Source organism: Apus apus, chromosome 24, assembly GCF_020740795.1.
Source record: "Apus apus isolate bApuApu2 chromosome 24, bApuApu2.pri.cur, whole genome shotgun sequence".
NCBI lineage: Eukaryota > Metazoa > Chordata > Aves > Apodiformes > Apodidae > Apus > Apus apus.
Genome location: NC_067305.1, coordinates 2291858 through 2316040, shown reverse-complemented (window position 1 = coordinate 2316040; position 24183 = coordinate 2291858). Strand labels below are relative to the sequence as shown.

Genomic DNA, 24183 nt, shown 5'->3' with positions numbered 1-24183 from the left:
TGGGCAGGTTGGTAGGGGGTCTGACAGGGTAACCCGGGGTTGGGGGAGCCGGGTGGGGTTGGGGTACCCCCAGCCAGGGTAGCTCGGGGGCTGGGGGAGCCGGGTGGGGTTGGGGTACCCCCAGCCAGGGTAGCTCGGGGGCTGGGGGAGCTGGGTGGGGTTGGGGTACCCCCAGCCAGGGTAGCCTGAGGGCTGGGGGAGGTGAGTTGGGGGTACCTGGGCAGGTTGGCAGGGGGTCTGACAGGGTAACCCGGGGGCTGGTTGAGCCGGGTGGGGTTGGGGTACCCCCAGCCAGGGTAGCTCGGGAGCTGGGGGAGCCGGGTGGGGTTGGGGCACCCCCAGCCAGGGTAGCCGGGGCCGGGGGAGCCAGGCAGGGCGGCGGGACCCCTCCCCCTCGGGCACAGCAAAGCGGGGCGGGGACCCCCGTGCCCTTCCCCGCATTTCGCCGCCGGTTCTGCCCATTCCCCGCCCGCCGCGCATCCCGGGGCCGCGCATCGTCCCCCTCCCTCTCCCGCGCTCCCGGAGCGGCCCGGCCCGGGCGGGGGGCTCGGGAGGGGGGGCGGCTCCAGGGTGTTGGGGGGAGGTGCCGGGGCCGGGCCGGGCCGGGGTCCGTCCGGAGCCGCCCCCGGGGCTGCGGTTTCTCCCCGCGTCGCCGCCGCCGCCGCCGCCGCCATGGGCAGCCCCGGAGCCGCGCGGTGAGTGCGGGGTCCCGGGGGGTGCAGGGAGGGAGGGAGGGAGGGAAACGCCGCCGGGTCGGACCGAGCCCCATCGGACCGTGCCGGGTCGGACCGAGCCGGGCCGGGGGAGGCAGAACCCCCGGGGCTGGGGGCTGCCGCGGAGCCTCCGGGGTCACCCTCCTTCTTCACCCACCCCCGGCACCCCAAAACCGGCTCCCGGGGCTCCCCTCGCCACCAGGCCCCTCCGCAGCCCCGGGGAGAGGGGGCTCAGCCCAGCCTGGGGGGGTTGGAGGTGGCGGGCAGGGCTGACACCCCCCCCCCGCCCCCCCCACATGGCCCGGGCTGGGTTGGGTACCCGGGGTTTTAAAACGGCCTGGGATGGGCGATGAGCTGCAGCGGGAGATGCAGCCCCAACCTGCCCGGCTCCATCCTCCCCCTGCCCGGCTCCATCCTCCCCCTGCCCGGCTCCATCCTCCCCCCCTGGCTCCGAGGGTCCGTTACCTGCAGCCCCCCCCCCCCCATGGAGCCTTTCCCTGGCAGACCCGAGCTGCTCTGGACACCACCAGGCAGCAGGAAGGGTCTTCCCCCATCTCCTGTGGCTCCTCTTTGCCCCCCCACACCCACCCACACCCCAAGTCCTGCAGGTTCCTCGCCATCCCAGGGCCCTCCCTGCCCCCTTCTCTCGGCATCCTTGATTTTTAGGGCTGGGCGGCTTCTCCTCTCCCAACATCCCAGGGTTGATTTAGATGCAAATGTCACCGGGGTTGTGTTTCGGGGGGGGGGATGGAGCAGCGATCGCAGCAGACGCGGCTCCTCTCGCCGGGCTGGAATAGCAGCCTCTTCCTACTCCACATCCACGGTACTTTTGTGCCAGTTTCTTAATCCACTTGCAAAGCGGATTGAACTAAAACCTGACAAAAGGAGCTCTAATCCCCGCGGCGTTTGTGCAAGGGAGCAGGAGAGCAGCTGCTCTTTAAATTCGTGCCCAGCCTGATCCTGAGATGGTGTTTTGGGAAGGAGGAAAGAGCAAACAGGGGAAGAGAAGCAGGCAGAGTGCCTGGGAAAAAAATAGATGGAGAGAGGATCAGTGTGTGGATCTGCAGCCTTGGCAGCACCCAGAGTGTGAACCCAGCCCTTTGGAGCCAAGAAGGCTGTGCTGGACCCTGGGACAGGGTTGGGGATGCTTGGTGGCCTGGTGAGGACCAGCCTGGGCCTTCTGAAGAGCTCCCACTTGCTGCTTGTTTGGGTGGCTCAGTCTCAGCTGCCCAGCCTGGTGCTGCTCTGCCAGGAGCACATCACCCCAGTGGGCAGCACTTGATCCAGCTCCAGCCCTGATGCCAAGGAGAAAAGCTCCACGCAGAGAGGGGAGAGTTCCTACAAACATCTCGATCAAATCTCTCAGTCAAACCATAAGGAGTTAAAAAGCCCACCCCTGAGAAAGCCCCGTGGCTCCCAGCCAGCCAACAGCTGCTCCATGGGTTGTGTTCACATCTGGCTGGACTCAGATTCTGTTGTTGGCCTTAAAGATGCAGACGTGCAGGAGGTGGACCTGGGAATAACCCCGGGGTGAGGGGTGACCTGGGGCTCTGCACCCCAAAGCTCTGCTCTTTGACACTGCTTCTTCATCCCTGATGCTGCAGGACAGGGAGTGGGGACAAGGTCCCTGCTGCTGGCACCCTGGGGCACAGCAAGAAAGGTGGCCTTTAAACCCAGGAATCATTCTAGGTGTGGTGGGGAGGTGCCAGTTTGGCAGCCAGTGATTGATCTGGTTTAATTAGAGCTAATGTGTTTATCAGCAGTGTTTCTGTGGCACTTGTTAAAGTGCAAGGTGGGGCTGGAGAAGAGTTGCTGCTTCTTGCTGGTAAGACTGGGTGAGCTTTGGCTGGAGAAGCTGGGAGAGGTGGCTCATGATGCCCTTAACGTTCCTCCTGGTTTTTCAGAGGTTGCAAAATCTCCTCTTGGGTGTCTCCAGCCTTTCCCAAAGCCTCTGGTCCTCAGCTGAGCTGGGCTTGGGGGGTGATGCTCTCCAACACGTGGTGCCCAAGCTGTGAAGCAGCTGGAGGGGCACCCTGAGAGCAGGGAGCGAAGGTGTCCCTGCCAGCCTGGGCAGCAGGAGGTGAAGCAGCTTCGTGCAAGAGTTGGATTTTGGCTTAAACCTCAGCAGATCTTGCTTTTATCCTGCCCCGTTGAAAGGAGGGAGTTGGAAGACCAGAGAAATAAGGGCTGGGTTGTGTCTTGCCCCTGTGGAGCTGGGCTGGGCTGGGAAGGGGCCGTGCCAGGCTGAGGGAGGGACTCTGTGGTGGCAGAGCCAGGGCAGGTCCCATCTGTGTGTCCCAGGCTGTGTCCCATGGCCAGATCCTGTACCACCTCCTGCTGCTGCCAGGCTCAGCCCTTCCCAGGAGATGCTCTTCAGCTGATCCCTCACTGAAGATGGCAGGGCCAGGGGCTTTTTTCCTATGTATTTTTTTTTTTTTTGTCCTTTTTTCTCAGTGTTTTGAGCTCAGGACTGTCTGCTGTTATTAGCTGTGTTCATCCTGCATCACAAGGCAACGTGTCCCTCCCTCCCAGCCCCAAACCTCTAATCACTGCCCTTTCCCTCCGAGCCCAAATTAAACCTGGAATGTGAAGTTCCATGGCAGGGACGGGCAGGAGTGTCTGGCTGTGTTTGTGCTCCATGTTTAAAGGCTTTAAGTTGTTGTTGTTGGAACTGATGGAGCCGTTTTGACTCCTCTGGCTGCTGTTTTACCCCAAGCATCCCAGCCCTGGCCCCTCTCCCACGAGGCAGGTGGAGCAGGTGGTGGTGGAGGAGCTGGGTTGCTCCAGCAGATCCAAGCCACATTTCCACTGCATTCCCATCCCCAGAATGGGAATGAACTGGTGCTGTAGCCCTGGAAAGACCATTGGGAGTGTGAAGCACATGGATGGATGCACTTTGCATGGGCAGCCAGATGGGACACCCATCACCAGCAGCATCTCCCCAAGTGCCAAATCCCACATCTCAAAGCTAAGAGCCCTGGGGGCCAGTTGAGGCCCTCCCTGAGCTTGTTCCCTGCTGTGCTGACTCACCAAGGGGCTAAAATATTCCCACTGTGCCTCAGTTTCCCTGTCTGTAAGTGGGGGCAGTCCAGAGGCCTGACTTTGTAGGTTGATGTGCTCTCTCAGGCACCCAGCAGCTGGGATCTGGGTGCCAGGCTGGGGCAGGGAGGCTGCACCCACCTCACCCCACGGCTCAATCCCTCTTCCCTTGCTTTCCTGCCTTCCTCCCCCTGGATCCTTCATGCCACCCTGAGCTCCCCCAGCTCAGTCTGCAGCCCCATCCATCACTGGGGTTTGTTTTTTTAAAGCTGTGGCCCAGACATGAGGCACTGGGGCTCCTCGTTGGGCTCCCCATGTGCCAGCCAAAACAGCAGAGGCCACAGAACTTAGTGGAGGGGAACAAGTGTCACTGGGAATTAAAATGACAGATCCCAGCATCGAGGTCTCGGTGGGTTTGTGCTTTATTAAGCAACAGTGAGTTCATGGGGAAGGACTTTCACCCGGAGCACTGGCTGTGTCTGCAGGAGAAGGGAACCAGGGGCTATATTTAGGTTGAGCGTGTGATGGGGAGGCAGGGCCAGGCTGGGTGTCCTCAGCCCCGTCCCTGCAGAGCCCCCAGAGGGTCTGGTGGGATGTGGGGACCAGGTGGTGGGAACAGCTCAGCTTGGAGATGCTGCAGAGGGTCAAGCCAGGGCAGGAGGGCTCCCCTTGCCTGTGCTCTCTGGGGTGCCCAGACCCACCTTGGCCGTGGCCAACTGGGGTGGCCAGGAAAGCCCCCCCAAGCAGGACTCAGGCTGCTCATGCACAGCATCCATCCTGCCACTGGGTGAGGAGATATGGGGGCACCTCAACCCTGAGCTGATGTTTGCACCCGTTGCTCCCTGCCTCCTGTTGCCTGGTCCCTCCTGCACGTCCCTCCCCCCAGAGGGTGATTCTGTGATGTTGGGAGTTATTGAACAGATGAAGGGTTTAGCTCTGTGCCTCAGGGTCTCCCTCCTTCCACCACCCCCCTCCTATTAAAAATTCATTGTTTCTCCCAGATCCTGTTGCTAAAGGGAGAGTGGGAGAAATTAAAGGAGGTTCTTGAAAGGAGGAGAATGTTGAACAGGAAAGGAACAGAAGAAACGTTTGAAACCAGTATTTTCCCTCTCATGGCAGCAATAACAGGGATGGACCTCACCTCTGGCTCCTCTCCTGTTGCCAGAAAAGTCCCCTTGAGGCCTCACTCACTTTTCCTGCCTGTTTTGGATGCTGGGTTGGTTCAGGTACATTTGGAGTCTGGAATAGAGGGGGGCTGGTGGGCTGCACCTGAGCCACCTCTGGGTGGTGATTGTGGCTGGGCCAAGCAGGACCCAGGTGGGCTCAGGAGGACATCTTCCCTCTTGAAAAGGCCTCGTGGTGCCCCTCCAGGAGCAAACCCTGAGGGTGGTTGATGCTTCTGGCCTCTTTTTCCACAGAATCACCCAGTCTGACCTTCCCCGTGCTCAGGACCAGCTGGGCACCAGCTCCTCAGTATTGCCAGAATGAGCTATTTTGTGGTTTGTTTGGGTTTTTTTCCATTTAAATCTCATTTGAAGGAAAAGTCCATCTGGTTCTCTTTGTGTTGCCAGAGGAAAAAGGCTGCTTGCAGGGCAGCTTCCTACAGGGCAGCTCCTCACTGGAGATCCAGGGGAGGTGCCATGGCCAGGACCTCCTTCTCTTCTCCTTGCCATTGCAGCCACAAGGAGGGGCAGAGCAGGGTCCCCCTGAAATTAAACACTAATTGGGGATGGAAAACGAGCAGGACCCTCCACGTGCAAATGGGAAATGAACTGACAGAAATGAGGTCTAAATTGTGACCTTTTTCCTTAAGCAGGAGCTTTAACTGAGTGTGACCAATGGAGGGGAAAAGGTCCCCCTGCTGTTGGGAGTCCTGGTGCCCAGGGCTGATGAGGAGCTGGAGCCTTTGGTCTCTTCCTGGGGAAGTGCAGCTGGTGATGCTGGTCCCAAAGGGTGGTGATAGGGCCATGAAGAGGATCCTTGGGCTGGAGCAGCTCTGCTCTGGAGCCAGGCTGGGAGAGTTGGGGTGTTCAGCCTGGAGAAGAGAAGGCTCCAGGGAGACCTTAGAGCACCTGCCAGGGCCTGAAGGGGCTCCAGGAAAGCTGGGGAGGGACTTGGGACAAGGGCAGGGAGGGAGAGGACAAGGGGGGATGGATGAAAACTGGCAGAGGGAGATTGAGGTGAGACCTGAGGAGGGAATTGTGGAGTGTGAGGGTGGTGAGAGCCTGGCCCAGGTTGCCCAGGGAAGCTGTGGCTGCCCCATCCCTGGCAGTGTTGAAGGGCAGGTTGGATGGGGCTTGGAGCAGCCTGGGCTGGTGGGAGGTGTCCCTGCCCATGCAGGGGGGTTTGGAGCTGGATGATCTTTAAGGTCCTTTCCACCCTTCACCATTCCATGTTTCTGTGATGATTCCATACTGACAGTTTTCCAAGTTTCCCATTTACTTCTGCAGAGAGATACTCTTTGGAGGCACCTTCTGTTGGTTTTTTGGTTCTGCTCTGGCAGGGAGGTTGGACTCAATGACCTTTGGAGGTCCCTCCCAACCCCTGACATTCTGTGAGCTCTATGAGCACCAGTGAGGATTTCAGTGAGGATTTCAGATGAATGGCCCATGTCACCCCCTCTGAAATAACATGATGTTTTCATTGCTCATATTTCCATAACTAAAGGTCAGGTGGAAGCTCAGCCAGGCAGGGAGACTGATGTTAATTACACTAATGAGGAAAAGTCTTTGGTTTGCTGCTCCATGCTTTGCTCTCCTGGATGCCAGAGCAGTGTGAGGCTGCCCAGGCTCTGGGCTGTGTTGGGGGTGTTGAGGGGCTCCTGGGGTCCAGGTTTTTGTGGTCTTGGGGTGCTGCAGGTCTCCTGTGGGCTGGGTGAGCTGCAGATTTGCTGCTGTGTGTGTCTGCAGGCTCTGGCTGGGAGAGTTGGTATGTGCATCCCAAGGGATCCTCCTGCCCTGGTAGAGCTTGACTCAGGCATCCTGGTCTGGCCCTCTGGAGGCTCTTCACAGAAACATGGAATGTCTGGAGTTGGAAGGGACCTTCAAGATCATCCAGATCCACCCCCCTGCATGGGCAGGGACACCTCCCACCAGCCCAGGCTGCTCCAAGCCCCATCCAACCTGCCCTTCAACACTGCCAGGGATGGGGCAGCCACAGCTTCCCTGGGCAACCTGGGCCAGGCTCTCACCACCCTCACACTCCAGAATTCCCTCCTCATGTCTCACCTCAATCTCTTTCTTCCAGTTTTCATCCATTCCCTCTTGTCCTCTCCCTCCCTGCCCTTGTCCCAAGTCCCTCCCCAGCTTTCCTGGAGCCCCTTCAGGCACTGGAAGCTGCTCTAAGGTCTCCCTGGAGCCTTCTCTTCTCCAGGCTGAACACCCCAGCTCTCCCAGCCTGTCCCCATCCAGCCCTCAAATCATTTTCACGGCCCCACTTGTGTCTCTGCTGATTTCACAGGACCCCAAGGTCCTGTTTGCCCTTTGCCTTTGCTGCCAGATCTCTTCTCCAAGAGGCTCCTGTGCACAGAACTTCCCCTGCAGCCTCCTCCATGGAGTGGCAGGTCCTGTGTGGTCCCCGGGAGAGGAGACTCCTCCCAGCTCCCCCACCAACGTGGCTCTAGGAAAGAGTTCAAACAGAAACTTTTGAGTAGATGTGGCTTAAAATCCGAGGCCCAGAGGGCTGGATGGTGGCAAGTGGAACATCTCCCTTATGAGGAAAGGCTGAGGGAGCTGGGGATCTTTAGTTTGGAGAAAAGGAGACTGAGGGGTGACCTCATCAATGGTTACAAATACGTAAAGGGTGAGTGTCAAGAAGATGGAGTTCAGCTTTTTTCAGTGATGACCAGTGATAGGACAAGGAGTAATGGATACAAATTGGAGCATAGGAGGTTTAAGGTCAATATTAGAAAAAATTTTGTTACTGTGAGAGTGACAGAGCCCTGGGACAGGCTGCCCAGAGAGGCTGGGGAGTCTCCTTCTCTGCAGACATTCAAACCCTCCTAGACGCCTTCCTGTGTGATGTGCTCTGGGTGCCCCTGCTCTGGCAGGGGGGTTGGACTAGATGATCTTTCGAGGTCCCTTCCAACCCCTGGGATTCTATGATTCTATGATTCTATGATAAGTGCTGTGGTGGTAGGAACCCATGGGGTGCTGAGGAGTTGTGCTGGAGGCACGTGGGGCTGGAGGAGCTTTTGGGCCACTTCACCCACGCGCTGCTGGGGCCCGTTTCACGGGGGTTAAGATGTATTTTGCAGACCAAAAAAGCCCTGAAGTCACCTGAAACTGAGGTTGCTGAGGGATGTGGGAGCTGCCAAAAACAAATGCCAAGACCACCAGCTGGGACCCTGATCACCCAGAGGGCTGGGAATGATGGGCTGGTGTAACGTGTGCTGGGGGTTGATAAGCAAAGCCCAAGTGATCTCAAAAACGAGTTTCAACCCCATGTTCACACTGTGCTGGTGGGGTTGGCAAGGTGCAGGCAGGTTTGGAGACAAAGCTGCTCCATGCCTGGATCTTTTTCCTGCAGCTGGTTTCAGCAGGTTTGTGCTAAACCCACGGGCACGTCCAGCTGGCTGGAATCTGTAGTAGGTTTTGCTTTATCCATCCCTGGCAGCCCAAGCCTGGTCATCAGGAGCAGCAAACTAAGGTGAAGTGGTGCTGAACTTTTGGGTGGTGATGCTCCCCAGCACCACCCATCTGGTTCCTCCAAAAGGCCCAGAGGTTCTGGAACCTGCCAGCTCCCACACGCCTCTCTGTGACACACACCAGAGCTGCTTCCCTCCCAGTTATCCCATCACTTGGGCATAATCCCAGTGCCTGGGCATCAGTGGAGCCTCACCTGCCCTGCAGCTGCCAGGACCATGTGGTTGAACCAGATATTGGTGCATCTGACCCGTGGAGGTTGTCACCCCTCAAAGCACCTGAGCTGGGGTGTCTCTCCAGGCAAAATCCTTGTGGAATTGCACCCCCTCGTTGCTGCTGGTGGTGCTGCAAAACCTTCCCCCCTGGGCACTGAGGGCAGGTTGAGGGGTTTCTGGATCATTTCCCCAGAGCAGGGCTTGGTTTGGGTTCCTCTCACCTTTAAGTCTGGGTGAGTGCCCTGCACACACGTGCACCAGCCACCTGTGCTGTGGGTCCTGCAGGGGAACCTTCCCTGGCTGGGACCTGTGCTGGGACCTGTGCTGGGATCTGTGCTGGGATCATCCTGGGACCTGTGCTGGGATCTGTGCTGGGATCATGCTGGGATCTGTGCTGGGATCATGCTGGGACCTGTGCTGGGACCTGTGCTGGGACCTGTGCTGGGACCTGTGCTGGGATCAGTGTTGGGACCTGTGCTGGGATCATGCTGGGATCTGTGCTGGGATCTGTGCTGGGATCTGTGCTGGGATCATCCTGGGACCTGTGCTGGGATCTGTGCTGGGATCTGTGCTGGGATCTGTGCTGGGATCATGCTGGGATCTGTGCTGGGATCATGCTGGGATCTGTGCTGGGATCATGCTGGGACCTGTGCTGGGACCTGTGCTGGGACCTGTGCTGGGACCTGTGCTGGGATCAGTGTTGGGACCTGTGTTGGGACCTGTGCTGGGATCATGCTGGGATCTGTGCTGGGATCTGTGCTGGGATCTGTGCTGGGATCTGTGCTGGGATCGTGCTGGGATCTGTGCTGGGATCGTGCTGGGATCTGTGCTGGGACCTGTGCTGGGACCTGTGCTGGGACCTGTGCTGGGATCTGTGCTGGGATCGTGCTGGGACCTGTGCTGGGATCTGTGCTGGGACCTGTGCTGGGACCTGTGCTGGGACCTGTGTTGGGACCTGTGTTGGGACCTGTGTTGGGACCTGTGTTGGGATCTGTGCTGGGATCTGTGCTGGGACCTGTGCTGGGACCTGTGCTGGGACCTGTGCTGGGACCTGTGTTGGGACCTGTGTTGGGATCTGTGCTGGGATCATGCTGGGGTCTGTGCTGGGATCATGCTGGGGTCTGTGCTGGGATCTGTGCTGGGTTTTTCCCACCCTGCTGCCTGAATTACCCTTCCCAGCTGCTGCTCCTGCCCTTGGGGAGCCCCAGGGCAGCTCAGCTGGGCAGGGAGGAGTTGGGGTCCCAGGCAGAGCTGAGCTGTGCCCACAGCACCTCAGGGCAGGTGCAGCTGAGCAGGACCTGAGGCTGCCTGGGGGCCCGGGGGCCGTTAACCAAGAGGAGCTGGATTTCCCACCCCCCTCCCCAAATTAAACTTTATCCACGGAGCTCAAAAGGCTTTAGCAAAACTGCAGCAAACCCTTTCCTTGCAGGCTGGGGTCCTGCATCCCCCCCCCCACCAGCCATCAGGGCTAGGAACGTGTCTCCTGACCCCCCACAAGTGCCCACGGAGGAGGATGCAGCAGGGGGGAGGCAACCAGTGGCACTTCTGCTTGGAAGTTTGGGTCAAATCTCTTGAGAGAACTGGAGAGTTGGCCCTGGGCACCTGTGTCCTTCTGGAATCCCCACGTGTGGTGGGTGGGGAGTGTTGCTGGGTGTCCCTGCTCCCCCCAGAGTGGTGCTGGGCTCGGGTGCTCCCCTGGCTGTAAGAGGATCCTTCAGGGTTCAAGTGCTGTATCATTATATATAAAATAAATTATATAAAATTATATATATATATATGTAATAAAATATGTAAATATATACAATTTTATATCTAGAACCCAGCAAGCTGCAAGTTGGGTCACTTGTCTGGCTGGAGAAAGACTAAGGATGCTCCCCTCCTCTGGGAGGTGCCCGTGTGCCACGTCCTTGGGCTTTGGGGGTGTTTATTTGGGATTTCGGTGCTGGGCACTGGAAGGGGATTTACAGGTGTGTGTCCTTGTGCTGTGTTGTGCAGAGGAGCCCAGGCTGGCTGTGCAGGACACGTTGCCATGTAACCATCCCTGCTCTCAGATGCCACAGCAGCCCCAGATGTGGGTGCAGCCTCAGACCTGCAGAACGGTGAGTGCTCCCCGGGGGGGGGAGGGGGGGTTTTCAGCTTCATGCTGCCCTTGGGTGGGCTTTGTGCACTGGGACACTGGAAATCCAGCTCATTTTCAGCTGATGGTTGTCTCCACTTGGTGACATTAGCTCCCTCCTCATCCCCACCCTCCTCCTGCGGCAGGGGGTGCTGAGGGCTGGTGAGGTTTGACCCACATCACAGAATCATCAAGGTTGGAAGGGACCTTCAAGATCATCCAGTTCCAACCCCCCTGCCATGAGCAGGGACACCTCCCACTAGGCCACGTTGCACAAAACCTCGTCCAGCCTGGCCTTAAAAACCTCCAGGGATGGAGCATCAACAACCTCCCTGGGCAACCCCTTCCAGTGTCTCACCACCCTCACACTCCAGAATTCCCTCCTCATGTCTCACCTCAATCTCCCTCTGCCAGTTTTCATCCATCCTCCCTTGTCCTCTCCCTCCCTGCCCTTGTCCCAAGTCCCTCCCCAGCTTTCCTGGAGCCCCTTCAGGCACTGGAAGCTGCTCTAAGGTCTCCCTGGAGCCTTCTCTTCTCCAGGCTGAACACCCCAACTCTCCCAGCCTGTCTCCAGAGCAGAGCTGCTCCAGCCCTTGGATCATCTTGGTGGCCCTTCTCTAGACCCTCTCCAACATCACAGCTGAGAAATCTCATGCCTGTTGCCACGACCCCAGAATGAGCAAGAAGTAACAGCAGTGGGGGTGGGATGTGAAGCTCAGGGGTGTCCAGCCCTGGGGCTCACTCCCAGGCAGGCAGCAGCAGGGACCACAGCCTGGGCTGCACTGGGATGGGTGTGACATTGGTTTGAAGAGCAGTGGTTTGGGGGTTGGGTTTCATGGAGAGGGGGCAGTGGTCTGGGAGTCCACCAGCTCAATGCTCTGGAGGCTTTGCTCTTGCTCTGCTGTTGAGGTGCTGGACAGGGATAGAGGCAAGATGGCTCTGCTGAGCCCTGCCCATCCTGGAGACTCCTGATTTTCAGCAGCCTCTTTGGGGCTGGGCCAGGAGACGTTCTCCTGTCCCACAGCCACAGCTGATGCCCCGAAGCTGTACATCTGGGGCCTGACACCAGTATCTCTTGCTTCAAATGTCACCCCTGGCTGCAACCTCCAGCCTGGAGGAGCTGTGGGGGTGGCAGAGCTGGGCCCCCCAGGGCCTGGCCAGTCCCCTCCCAAACCTGAGCAGAGATGCTGGGGGGGGATCCACCCTCCATAGGGCCCATCAGGGCAGGGATGAGCCCCCCAGCCCCCTCTCAGGGACTCCTTCCAGCAGTGGTTTGGTCTCCCTCCCAGCTGGCAGATCCAGGTACACGTTGGAGTGTCAGGTGTTCCTTCAGCCCTGTGGTGGCATTTTCCTTTCTGTGCTCACTGCTCCCATCATCATTACTGGGATGGCAACCTCATTTCCAGTGCTGCAGCTGCAGACAGGGCTTTAAAAATGTCTCCAGGCCAGGACTTGATGCTGAGCAGAGCTGAAAGGCAGAGGGAAGGCTGTTGCTCTGCTCTCCCCTTGCCTGGGATTCCCACTCTGAGGGGGGGTTTCCAGCAGATCGGGGGCTCCTTGTCTGCACCCCTGACCCCTCTGCACCCACCAAGGTTTGCTTGCAGAGCATCGAGCTTGTTTTCCTGCAGAGAGCCCAACAGTCCCACCAGGACCAGGTTGTTTTCCACCCCTGGCTGCCTCTCCCGCCCTGTCCTCAGAGCAGACATCTGTCCATCAGTCTGGCCTGTCAGGCTGTTCATCCTGCCCACAAATCCAGCTGTCCAGTCGAATTAAAGCCTCCCAGATGATGTGTCTCCCTTCCTGGGGTGCTGGTGCCCACGGGCTGGCAGCAGCTCCGTGCTCCCTCTCAGAGGGAAGCCCAGGGACCCCTCGCTGTGGGTGGAGGAGCCCGTGGGGCTGAGCCCTAAGGAACAGGGTCCCTTTCTGGGGGTCAGGTCTGGAAATGATTGTTGTTCAATCCTTGAGCCTCGGGGAGGTGGCTGGGTCTGCCTTGACTTCATTTGGTGCATCCCCTGGCAGGTGCCACAGGCTTCAGGTGAGGGATTAAGAGCAGGTTTTGCCACCTGAGGTCCAGTGCTGGCAGCTGGAGGCATCACAGTGTGATTGATGTGCCAGCTCCCCCCCCTGAGGGACTCAGGCCAATGTCACCCAGATGTTGAGCTTAATGAACAACCTAATCCAAGGAGGGCTGGTGTGCTGGGCCAGGTGGACAAATGAGGTGGTTTGCTGGGGCCAAGCCCACGGGGCAGCATCTGGCACCTGGGTGGCTTTGAAGTCCTCAGCCAGTGGCACTGGGAGGGCTGAGCTGGGCCAGGGCTGGGGCCAGGGGGGGTGGCTGCCAGCCCAGGTGCTCTGCACACCCCTGAGCAGCATCATCCATCAGCTCTCTGAAAGGTGCCTCGTGACAGTGTGTGCTCTTCTGGGCTGGTGATTAATCACCCTGCTCCTGCACTTCAGCTCTCGTGGAGCTGCCTGGGTCAGAGGAGCCAAGGTGCAGGGTCCCTTTGAGAGGCAAGGAGCCCCTTTGGGTGACCTGTCTGCAGGACAGGGGTGATCCCGGGATGCTGTGTCCCCCCACAGCCTGTGCTCTGCGTGGGGATGTCCAGGCCCCTGTGAGCCCCCTCCCTCCCCTGGCACGGGTGCTGGCCTCTGCTGAGGTTTTGCTCCAGGGCAGTTGCTCCCCAGTTGTGTTTCAGCAGCCCTGGTGCAGGAGGTCAGTCATGAGCTTGGAAAGCTGCTGCACGCCCCGAGGCAGGAGGAGAAGCAGCTGCAGGAGAAGGCACAAATTCCCTTTTCTCATTGAATCATCTTTATTTGTGTCTCCGTGGGGGCAGGAGCCATTGCCAGGAGCTTAGCCCTGGTTCCCTGCTCCCAGCCAGGCCACGTGTGCCTGTCACGTCCCTGCTGGGCTGGTGTTGGGCTCCTGGTTTGTACATCCCTTGGCAAGATCCTGGCATGGGCTTGGGCACTGGCAGATGCCAGGAGGACATTGCCCGGGGGCTCAGGTTCCCCAGCTCTGCTGCCAGGGCTCAGCCAGGAGGAAACCTGAGCAGGGGTAAACTTTGGGTTGGTTCAGATGGGGTGGTTTTGGTTTGGATGGAGCAGCCTTGGCTCAGATGGGGCACTTTTGGCTCAGATGGGGCAGCTTTGGCTCAGATGGGGCAACCTTGGCTCAGATGGGGCACTTTTGGCTCAGATGGGGCAGCTTTGGCTCAGATGGGGCAACCTTGGCTCAGATGGGGCAACCTTGGCTCAGATGGGGCAGCTTTGGCTCAGACAGGAGCTTTACAAAGCCCAGAGCTGCTGGGCTGTCCTGCTCTGAGGTGGGAAAGGAGGAAGGTGGTTTTCCAGAGGGACTCTCCTAGACCTGGGCTGTCTCTGGGTCCTGTTCTAGCAGGGGCTGCTCAGGAACAGGGAAACCACGGGGGATGCAGCCAGGAACTGGTCCTGGTGACAGACAGCAATGGCAAAACACTGGGGGGGAAGTCCCAGGGACGTGAGCTGCCATCCTGCATTGGCCTTCCAGACCCTCATCCTCCTGCTCACAACATTTATGGGCTTTTCTGCAAATGAGAAAGTTCTCACTGCACAGCAGGTACTTGCTGGGAATCTTCAAAAAATAACCCCCCAGTGCCCATCCAAGGACCATTCCCTAAAGCCAAGCTCCTCCCAGTGTTGCTGATGAGCACTGGTGGAGCCCTCACTGGCAACAAGACCCTTTGGGGCACAGTTGAAGAAGGGGAGTCAAGCTCAGCTTCAGTTCCCAGCAGGTACTGAAGCTCTTGAGATCCAGGTGAGGTTTGCTCTCAGCTGACATTTCCCAGAAACAGCTGAGATTCAGCTCTGGCCAGGGGTTTGGTCCAAATGTTTGGGTTAAAATAAGATCATAGCACCCCCTTGTCCTGCTCCCCCTTCCCTACTTGTAGAGGAGTTATTCACCTTGGTAGAGAAATAAAGATGCTTGTGGAATATTAACTGCTTCCCCAAAGCCCCTGTTGCTGGTAAGTGGCTTCTGCAGCTCGTTCCCTGGGACATGCAGTGACCTTTTAGAAATGTTGTACGTTGTGGTTGTATCCAAATGTCTTCTCTCCTGGGAGCATCGTGTGGAGATAGAGATTCAGACATGATGTCTATCAAGAAGAAAAGCAGATTGCAGCCAATCTGGGGCTGCCTGCACAGTGTTGCCTGGGCCACGTGCTCAAGAATCATGAGGTTGGCTCTAAAAATAAGCAGTGGCTTCTTTTGAGTTGTCTCCTTGGTGTCTGAGCTGGTTAGGGAATCCTTGTTTCTGGGTTTTCACAGCATTTCCGAGGGCTGGGAGTTTCCATGTGGGAGGGAAGTGGAGAGTCCTGCGGTCGTGGCTGTTGAGGACTCAGGATGGGATCACGAGGTGGGAAGACAGCTCCATGAAGATGCCAGCCCTGGCTTCTGCTGGGTAGGAAGGGCCAACCCTGTGCTGAGAGCTGCCACAGTCTTGCTGCTCCAGCTTCATCTCAGCTGGCCCCGAGACCTGGGGCTGCTGAGCAGGGGGAGACTCGTGAGATGCAGCAGCTGCCAGGCACCAAAATATCTCCCTTCTACACGAAGACTTCATCTTTTTCAAGCCCTTAAGTCCCTTCAAGCCACGCTTCAGGGCATTTTCTGCAGTGACCCTGTCACCTCACACAGCCATCTCCTCCTTCACGCTCTCCTCCCAGCTCCCCCACTAACGTGGCTCTAGAAAAGAGTTCAAACAGAAGCTTTTGAGTAGATGTGGCTTAAAATCCGAGGCCCAGAGGGCTGGGTGGTGGCAGGTGCTGTGGTGGTAGGAACCCATGGGGTGCTGAGGAGTTGTGCTGGAGGCACGTGGGGCTGGAGGAGCTTTTGGGCCACTTCACCCACGCGCTGCTGGGGCCCGTTTCACGGGGGTTAAGATGTATTTTGCAGACCAAAAAAGCCCTGAAGTCACCTGAAACCGAGGTTGCTGAGGGATGTGGGAGCTGCCAAAAACAAATGCCAAGACCACCAGCTGGGACCCTGATCACCCAGAGGGCTGGGAATGATGGGCTGGTGTAACGTGTGCTGGGGTTTCTCTCCAGGAAAATCTGCTTTTGTGGGAGCAGCCTCCAACAAGGGTGGGCTCCCAAGGTCCCTGTTGGGACCACAGTGGCCACAGGTGCCAGCCCTGCTGCTGGGCTCTGCCCTGGCTCTTGGGTACAATCATTTGGCCTCCTGGTGCCCTGGGGAGCCCCAGTTTTGGAACATCTGCCACATCCTGGAGTTGGGGGGGACCCACCGCACAGAGCCCGGAGAGTTGGTTTCCCAGCCAGACTCTGATGGGATTAGGAATAAACCTCTGCCAGATAATTCTCCATTAGGTCTGGTGATTGATTTTCATCCTTCCTACCCCCAGCTTGCTCCTCCTCTCCCTGTTTCAGCTGGGTTATCCTCATGCTTGGTTTGCTAATTGCCTGATCAGTGGAGCCTCGTCAGAGCGCGGCGTGGGGGCATCACTGGCCTCCTCTGACCCTCTGGGTTTTCTGCCTCTTCCTTTATGCCTCAGCTCTGCTTTCATCTCCTCCACTCCCCAACATAAACTGAGTTGTTTTTGCTGCCCGGATCAGAGGGGGAATCCTACTGGTGTCACCCCTGGAGCCAAGGAAGCTCCTGGGGATGCTTCTTCAGCTTGTCTCCATCGCCTCAATCTCCCCCATGTCCCCCAGTCTACTCTGGGGGCTTTTCCAAGCCCAGTGTGGCCACAAACCTGCTGGTTTTCTAGACTTGAGGCCAGGGATAAATTAAGGAGCCAGAAGTTTCTTTCGGGCTGGTGGCACAAGAAATTCTGGAGACACCTCTTCAGTGCCCCCAGAAAATGTCCCTCATAACATCACTTTGCTGTGAGCAAAGCCACCCACAGCAGCAGCTGGAAAAACATGGCTCAAAGCCCTGGCTTTGTGTTCAGGCATGGAAGTTTGCTCTGAAAAGTGGCTGAAATTCCCCCCAGGGGCCCTGGCACCAGCCCCTGGGTGCCACAGGTTGATGCCAGCAGGAGCTGAGCCTGAAGCAGATTTCCCAGGGACCCCGTTTTTCTCCCTTCGCAGCCCAAAAAAAACATACTTGGGGGAGCTTAATTTTTGCCACTCGTGGAACAAGTTTGAAATGGAAAGTTGGGGCTTTTCTGGCAGAGAGGAAGGAGCTGATGTCTGGACAGGCTTTGGCACAGGGAGCTGGGCTTTTTTTTTCTGGCCTTGAGGAGCTCTGTCCCACGGCAGCTCCAGCTTCCCCAGAGAACAGGACCAAGGCTCCCAACCCAGGAGAAGAGCTTGAGGCCAAGGCTCAGCCTGGCACCCACCTCTGGGAGTTGTTGGCATCTGTGTTCAGGGCTCCCATCCTCCACTCCAAGCCTGTGCCAGCAGCTCGGGGTGGTTGGAGTCCCAGACAAGCCATCAAGTCTTTTGGATGCAGTTGTGTTCCCATTCCTGGTAACTGAGAGCTCGTCTGGTTGACACCCCAGGATCACACAGAGTTCACCCCACCAGGGAGCCCAGCACCCTGCCCTGAGCAACCCTGGGGAGCTGTAAATGAGCCAGGGGAGATATCCAAAGCCATTCCAGAAGGTTCAGCAATATAGAACTAGACAAGGATTGTCTCAAAAGAGCCCGGATACCTGAGGGAAGACGATGCTTGGAGTGAACGTGCTGCAAAAGGTCTGGGTTTCCCCACAGCTCTTGGGACCAAGTGCAGCTCCAGCTTGCCAAGTTCATTCTCCAAGACCTTCCATGAAGGTGGGGCTCAGGTGCTCCCTGCACAGAGGCTGATCACAGAATCACAGAACTGGGATCATTCAGGTTGGAAAAGACCTTTAAGATCATCGAGTCCAACCACAACCTACTTCTACCAACCATTAACCTAAATCTACCAATTCCAGTGCTTAAACCATGTTCCTGAGTCCCACATCAATGTCTCCTAAACACCTCCAGGGATGGAGACTCAACCCCTGGGCAGCCTCTGCCAGCGTTTAATTATCCTTTTAGTGAATAAACTTTTTCTAATATCTAATCTAAACCTCCCCTGGCACAACTTGAGCCCATTTCCTCTTGTCCTAAGCAGCTTTAGAGACCCCCAAAAGGAGGGGAAGGAATAAGGTCTCCATCGATGATGCTTAAACCATCTTAAACAAGTTGCTTGCTTTCATGTTTGCTGGGAAGTCCCAACACGGCTAAACCCACCAGCCCATGAACAAGGTGGTCCCAAAGTTCTGCTTCAGTGGGGCTCCATCCACCTCCCAAACCCACCCCAAGCCCCAGGGTGGGGGCAGATGGTGTCTGTGAGGATGCTGGTGAGTGCCCAGGTGCCACCATCTGCATGGTGGAGCTGTGGTCAGGGCTGTCTCCTGGCATGGAGCTGGGCTGGCTGCTGGTGCTCGGCCGGGCAGCAGCAAACAGGCGTCCCTGGGGTGTTTCCCGCAGCATTTGGCTGTTGTTGGTGTTTGTAGGAGCCTCCTCCTGCCTCCTGCCAACTTTGGGATGTGCTGGCACTGGCACGAGCCGCTGGCACTGCCACCATCCTGCCACCATCCTGCTGTCCTCCTCCTGGGGGTGTTTTAAGGATGAGCTTTTCCAAAATGCACGGGGGGGGGGTCCCAGCATCACCTTCTGCCCCGTTTGCTCCCTCCCTACCTGGGGGTCTCCACCCTCCCCTGGGGCCTCCCGGAAAGGTGGATCAGTATCCTGGATACACATCCCATGCTCGGGATCCAGAGCACGGCACCTCCCCTGGATGCTCCTGGCAGAGCCCAGGAAGGAGGTGACACAGCCTGGAGCACCAGCAGTGGGGTTCCTGGAGGAGGAGACCCCAGCAGGACCATTTTGCATCCTGGAAGTCAGTGGAAGAATAAACCAAGACGTTGCTTTGACTGGAGCGTTTGAGCTCACCCCGTGTCAAAACAGGGCAACCATGAACTGTCAGCCTGGGCTGCTTTCCTGGTCTTTATTCCGAAAAAGGGAGAAGTGGCAGCTGAGGAGCAATTGCTCTTCGTGTGCCACCAAAGCAGGAGCCATGCTGAGGAGCAGAGGAGGGTTTTGTCACCTCCTTGCCTCGAAGCAACGGTGGTGTGAGGGGGCAGAGACCCTCCTGCAGGCAGGAGGGGGTGGCTGAGCACCCGGGACACGGCTCCTCCGTGGCAGGAGGACATTCCACCTCCTCCTGCTGGGAGGCACGGAGCTGCCAGCCAGTGGCTGGGACACACTGGGCTTGGTGGCCGCTGGAGAGGGAAGGAGCTGCTCCCAGGGTGGCCAAAGCTGGGCTGCTTGGCTTCCCCCTCGCTGCTCCCCAGCCCCTCAGCCTTTCCCGGCTCTGTTCCCCTGTCTGCAGCAGGCTTTTTTTTTTTAAAAAAAAAAGGAATTAAATGTGAAGAAAAGCCTCTATCTGGGCCTTCAGCTGGAGGGGGGATTGGCCTGGCTCCCCAGGGCCCCGGCCAGCCCTGGAGAACGTGGCCTACGGAGTAATGAGCTATTCGTAAATGCTGCTTCTCTGCCTGGCTCAGCCCTGGTTGTCCCCTCAGGGGGTCTCCACAGCTGAGATGGCTTCTCTGGAACGTCCTGGGGCCAGCAGAGCCTCACAGCTCCTTGCTCCAGAGCTTGTATCCACCTGGGTTTGCTGGGAAGGGGCCCACCCAGCCCCTCTTAACCCCCCCGTGGGGTTTGCTGAGGGTGCCGGGGCTGTTCCTGGACCCACGGGGCACCCACGGATGGGGACGGGGGGAACAGACCATGCCCTGCAGAGCAGGAAGGAGACCTGGGGCTGCAGCTCCCGCTCCCCAGCTGGCGAGGAAAACGACTCCAGCGGGTTCGTGCCTTCGCTTGGAGGATCAGGTGGCCCGAGAGGTAACCAGAAGTGGGCTGTGGTTACCCCAGCTCATCCATAATGAACACAGCACAGCCACCCGGGCAGGGGAGGGGATGGGTCTCCCCTTTGGAGGCTCCCAGGGGTCTCCCAGTGGGACACCAGTGGCCTGGCAGCCGTGCCTGGGGCTTCCTCCTTCACTGAATGAAATGAATGTCACAATACATCGGGAGGGTTTTTCTTCCTGGGGGTTTGCAGGTCGTGTGGGATCCATCCTTCCCATCCCGCGGGGAGCAGGAGAGGAGCCTTCTGAACCTGGGGGGGCAACCAAAAGCTGTCCCCCCTCAGCCCAGAGCCCACTGGGGTTCTGAGCCAGAACGGCTCCTGGCAGGGCTGTGAGACACCTCCTTGAAGGCCCAACCCCAGGAGGTGTCAAACCACTTCAGGTCACATCATTAAGGCTCATTTGGGGTATTTTTCACCCCAGAGCAGGGCTGAGACCTGCCCCGCTCACTCCACCTCTGCAAGGGTGGCTGGAGGGGCTGGCTCTGCTCTCAGCACCCCCCAGAATTCCCTCCTGGAGCCCAGCTCTGCCACTTAATTAGGTTAATGACAGTGCTTCATTAGGGAAAGGCAGCTGATGAGTTTGTGCTGGTGCTGGGAGGTGTGTTTCCAGGGGTGGGGGCAGCTCGGCAGATGGGGGGCACAGAAGGGGATGGAACGGGAAGTGAGGAAAGGGAAGCAGGGGAAAGGGAATTAGAGGAAAGGTAATAAGAGGAAGGGGGGAGTGAGGAAAAAGAAGCAGAGGAAAGGGAGCAAGGAAAGGGAATTAGAGGAAAGAGTGAGTGAGGAAAGGGAAGCAGGGGAGAGAAGCAGGGGAAAGGGGGAGTGAGGAGAGGGAAGCAAGGGGAAGGGAAGCAAGGGAAAGGGAAGCAGAGGAGAGGGAAGCAGAGGAAAGGGAAGTAGGGGAAAGGGGGAGTGAGGAAAGGGAAGCAGGGGAAAGGGAAGCAGGGGAAAGGGAAGCAGGGGAAAGGGAAGCAGGGGAAAGGGAAGGAGGGGAAAGGGGGAGTGAGGAAAGGGGGAGTGAGGAAAGGGAAGCAGGGGAAAGGGGGAGTGAGGAAAGGGAAGCAGAGGAAAGGGAAGCAAGGGAAAGGGAAGCAAGGGAAAGGGAAGCAAGGGAAAGGGAAGCAGAGGAGAGGGAAGCAGAGGAAAGGGAAGCAGCAGCCAAGTGCTGATCCCGGGAAGGAAGCAGCCGCCGGGCTCCCCGCTGATCCCGCTGCTGCCGAGATCGGCGCGGCCGCTTCAATCCCGGCTCCGAGGAGGCGACGCCGGGGACAGGGAGGGGAGCAGGTCCCGACCGGCCACCCCGAGCATCCCCCGTCCTGCAGGACCCCGCGGGGCCCGGGCAGGGACTGTGCCGCCCGAGGAGACCTCCCGGCAGCCTCCCACCGGTGTCATCAGTTTGCAGGGGCTCTGGCCGCAGCTCTGCTCCTGCGCTGCCCGGGGGGGGGGACTCTGTCCCCCCGTTATCCCGGGGAGCTCGTGGTTGGGGGGCACAGAGCAGGTGGGAGCTGGCGGGAGGGGGGGTGGGCAGAGGCTGAGGGGTGGGTCTGCAGCTCCTCTCGCAAACCTCTTTTCCCCTGCCTCAGTTTCCCTGCTCTCCTGACAGCACCTGCAGGCGGTTTCACCCAGGTTTGCGTTGGGCACAGTCACCGGGTCACACACTGGGGGTTGAGAAAGGGTTTTGGAGAGTTTTTTTGGGGGGATGGGACCTTGTCGGGGCCATGGACCCCGACTCAAGGAGTATTTTCCAACCCACAGACCTGGAGCCGGGCAGGACTTCGTTGTCCTCCTCCCACCTGACTCCGCATCTCTCCCTTCCAGGCGCTCAGGAGAAGGGTGGTGAGCCCGTAGACCATGCTCTACACAATGAGATGTTGGCTCCCGGCCCTGGTCCTCCAGCTGGTCCTCCTGAGCCCGCGGCGGGCGGCCGCCTGCCCTGCCCGCTGCGAGTGCGCCCCGCAGGTCAGGTCGGTGCTGTGTCACCGCAAGCGACTCACCTCCATCCCCGAGGGCATCCCCACCGAGACCAAGATCCTGGAGCTCAACAAGAACCGCATCCGCTGCCTGAACCCGGGGGACCTCTCCCCGTACCCGCTGCTGGAGGAGCTGGATTTCAGCGAGAACATCATCTCCAACGTGGAGCCCGGCGCCTTCAGCAACCTGTTCAACCTGCAGATCTTGCGGCTGCGGGGGAACCAGCTCAAGCTCATCCCTCCTGGGGTCTTCACCAAGCTGACCAACCTCACCCTCTTGGACCTCAGCGAGAACAAGCTCGTCATCCTGCTGGACTACGTGTTTCAGGACCTGCGAAACCTGAAGAGCCTGGAGGTGGGTGATAATGACTTGGTGTACATCTCCCAGCGGGCCTTCTCGGGGTTGCTGGGCCTGGAGCAGCTGACCATTGAGAAGTGCAACCTGACCTCCATCTCAGCCGAGTCGCTCTCCTACCTCCAGAACCTGGAGGTGCTGAGGCTCCGGCACCTCAGCATCTCCGCACTGGAGGACCAAAACTTCAAGAAGCTCTACAACCTCCTGCAGCTGGAGATCGACAACTGGCCGCTGCTGGAAGACGTCTCCCCTACCAGCTTCCAGGGCTTGAACCTCACCTCGCTCTCCATCACCTACACCAACATCACAGCCGTGCCTGCTGCTGCCTTGAGGAACCTGGTGTACCTCCGGTACCTGAACCTGTCCTACAACCCCATCAGCACCGTGCTGAAGGGCTCCTTCAAAGACCTCATCCGGCTCCAGGAGCTCCACATCGTGGGCGCTCTCTTGGTGTCCGTGGAGCCTCAGGCTTTCTCCGGGCTGAGACAAATCCGGCTGCTCAACCTCTCCAGCAACTTTCTGTCCACGCTGGAGGAGAGCACCTTCCACTCCGTCAACACGCTGGAGACGCTGCGGGTGGACAGGAACCCCCTGGCCTGTGACTGCCGCCTCCTCTGGATCCTGCAGCGGCGGAAGACGCTCAACTTCGACGGGCAGCAGCCCATGTGCTCCTCACCCCCCGAAATCCAGGGCAACGCCCTGAGGGACTTCCCAGACTCGGTTCTCTTTGAGTACTTCACCTGCCAGAAGCCCAAGATCAAGGATCGGAAGCTGCAGCACGTGACAGCCCGGGAAGGACAGTCCGTGTCCTTCCTTTGCCGGGCGGACGGAGAGCCAGACCCCTCCATCTCCTGGGTGTCCCCCCAGCACCGCATGATCACCACCCGCAGCACGGGCCGGGTGACCGTGCTGCCCGGGGGCACCCTGGAGATCCGCTTCGCCCAGCTGCAGGACAGTGGCACCTACATCTGCATCGCCAGCAACGCGGGGGGCAACGACACCTACTTTGCCACCCTGACGGTCAAGGGGCGGCTGCCCGACGGCTCCTACCACCCCAACCGGACTTTGTACCTCAGCGACTTCAACGACACCTCCCACAACGACACCCAAGTCTTCTTGAAGTTTACGCTGGACCTCAAGACCATCCTGGTCTCCACGGCCATGGGCTGCATCACCTTCCTGGGCGTGGTGCTCTTCTGCTTCCTCCTCCTCTTCGTCTGGAGCCGCGGCCGGGGACAGCACAAGAACAACTTCTCGGTGGAGTATTCCTTCCGCAAGGTGGATGGTCCCACCACCACCACCGGCCAAGGAGGAGCCAGGAAGTTCAACATGAAGATGATCTGAGAGGAGAACTGCTGTCTGCCGTGGGACAGGGCCAGGGGGAGGTGTGTGGAAGCACTGGAGACATCCCAGAGCTGGTGGTGGGACCTCGCTGTGCTGGGACGCAGCTGGAGACGTGCAGGGTCAGCCCCACGTGGGCCTGCAGGCTTGGGAAGAGATGGCCCTGGCTCTCCTGGCCCTGCAGCAAGTGGCCCAAGGGCCATCCCAGCTCCAGGGCCTCCTTTTTGTCACCAAAAGTTTTACTACCAACTATGCATTTCTCCAGCCAGGAGATCAGCCGCGTTTGGGCCTGGGAGAAAAAAAAACCAAACTGCTTCCATCTCTTTTCCTCCCACTTTCCCTTTCTGGGTTGTTTTTTTTTTTTAAGAGACTCTCCAGAAAACTTTCCCGGTGGTTGTTTATGGTTCTTCTTGTTTCTTGTCTTATTTTTGGTCCAGTTATTGATTTTTTTTTCTTCTTTTTTTAAATGAATTTCCAAGAGAAAAGTCTTCCGTGGGGACTGGGGTGCTGGGGGGGCTGGAGGGGGCTGTGCCAAGCCAGGGGTCTTCTCCAGCCCCTTGGCATAGTTGGAACCCCCCACCCCCCCGGGCAGGTCCTTGAGAACTTCCATTGTTGGGTGTAAGAAAGAGCAGCTCAAAACATGGGTGCTCGGGGACACTCCTGAACAAGCAATAATAACCCACCCAGGGTTGGATTTTTGAGGGGGTGTCAGCAAGAAAAAATGGGAAAAGAAGGCAAAATGAGACCAAGGTCATTGAAATCAGGAGGAGCAGCCCCAGGGTGATGCATCCACCCGAGGCACCACAAGGTGAAGGGGGTCAAGATTCGTCTGGGTGCAAAAAAAGGCAATTTTGGGTCAGTTTGCTTTGGTTGGCACAGCTGAAGGTCTGCAGGGGAGCAGG

General features: G+C 58.3%; 1 protein-coding gene across 2 annotated transcripts; it reads left to right on the top strand.

Moving 5' to 3' along the window:
• The first annotated feature begins 10668 nt into the window (after positions 1-10668).
• LINGO3 (leucine rich repeat and Ig domain containing 3) lies at positions 10669-23715 on the top strand. 2 transcript variants are annotated; one of them, XM_051639573.1, is made up of 2 exons: positions 10669-10709; positions 21434-23715. In XM_051639573.1, the coding sequence occupies exon 2, from the start codon at positions 21467-21469 to the stop codon at positions 23282-23284; it is 1818 nt and encodes a 605-aa protein (XP_051495533.1). In that variant the 5' UTR covers positions 10669-10709; positions 21434-21466; the 3' UTR covers positions 23285-23715. The 2 variants fall into 2 exon arrangements, with proteins under 2 accessions (XP_051495533.1, XP_051495534.1); XM_051639574.1 differs by having other exon boundaries at positions 10693-10709; positions 21371-23715.
• The last annotated feature ends 468 nt before the right edge of the window (positions 23716-24183 follow it).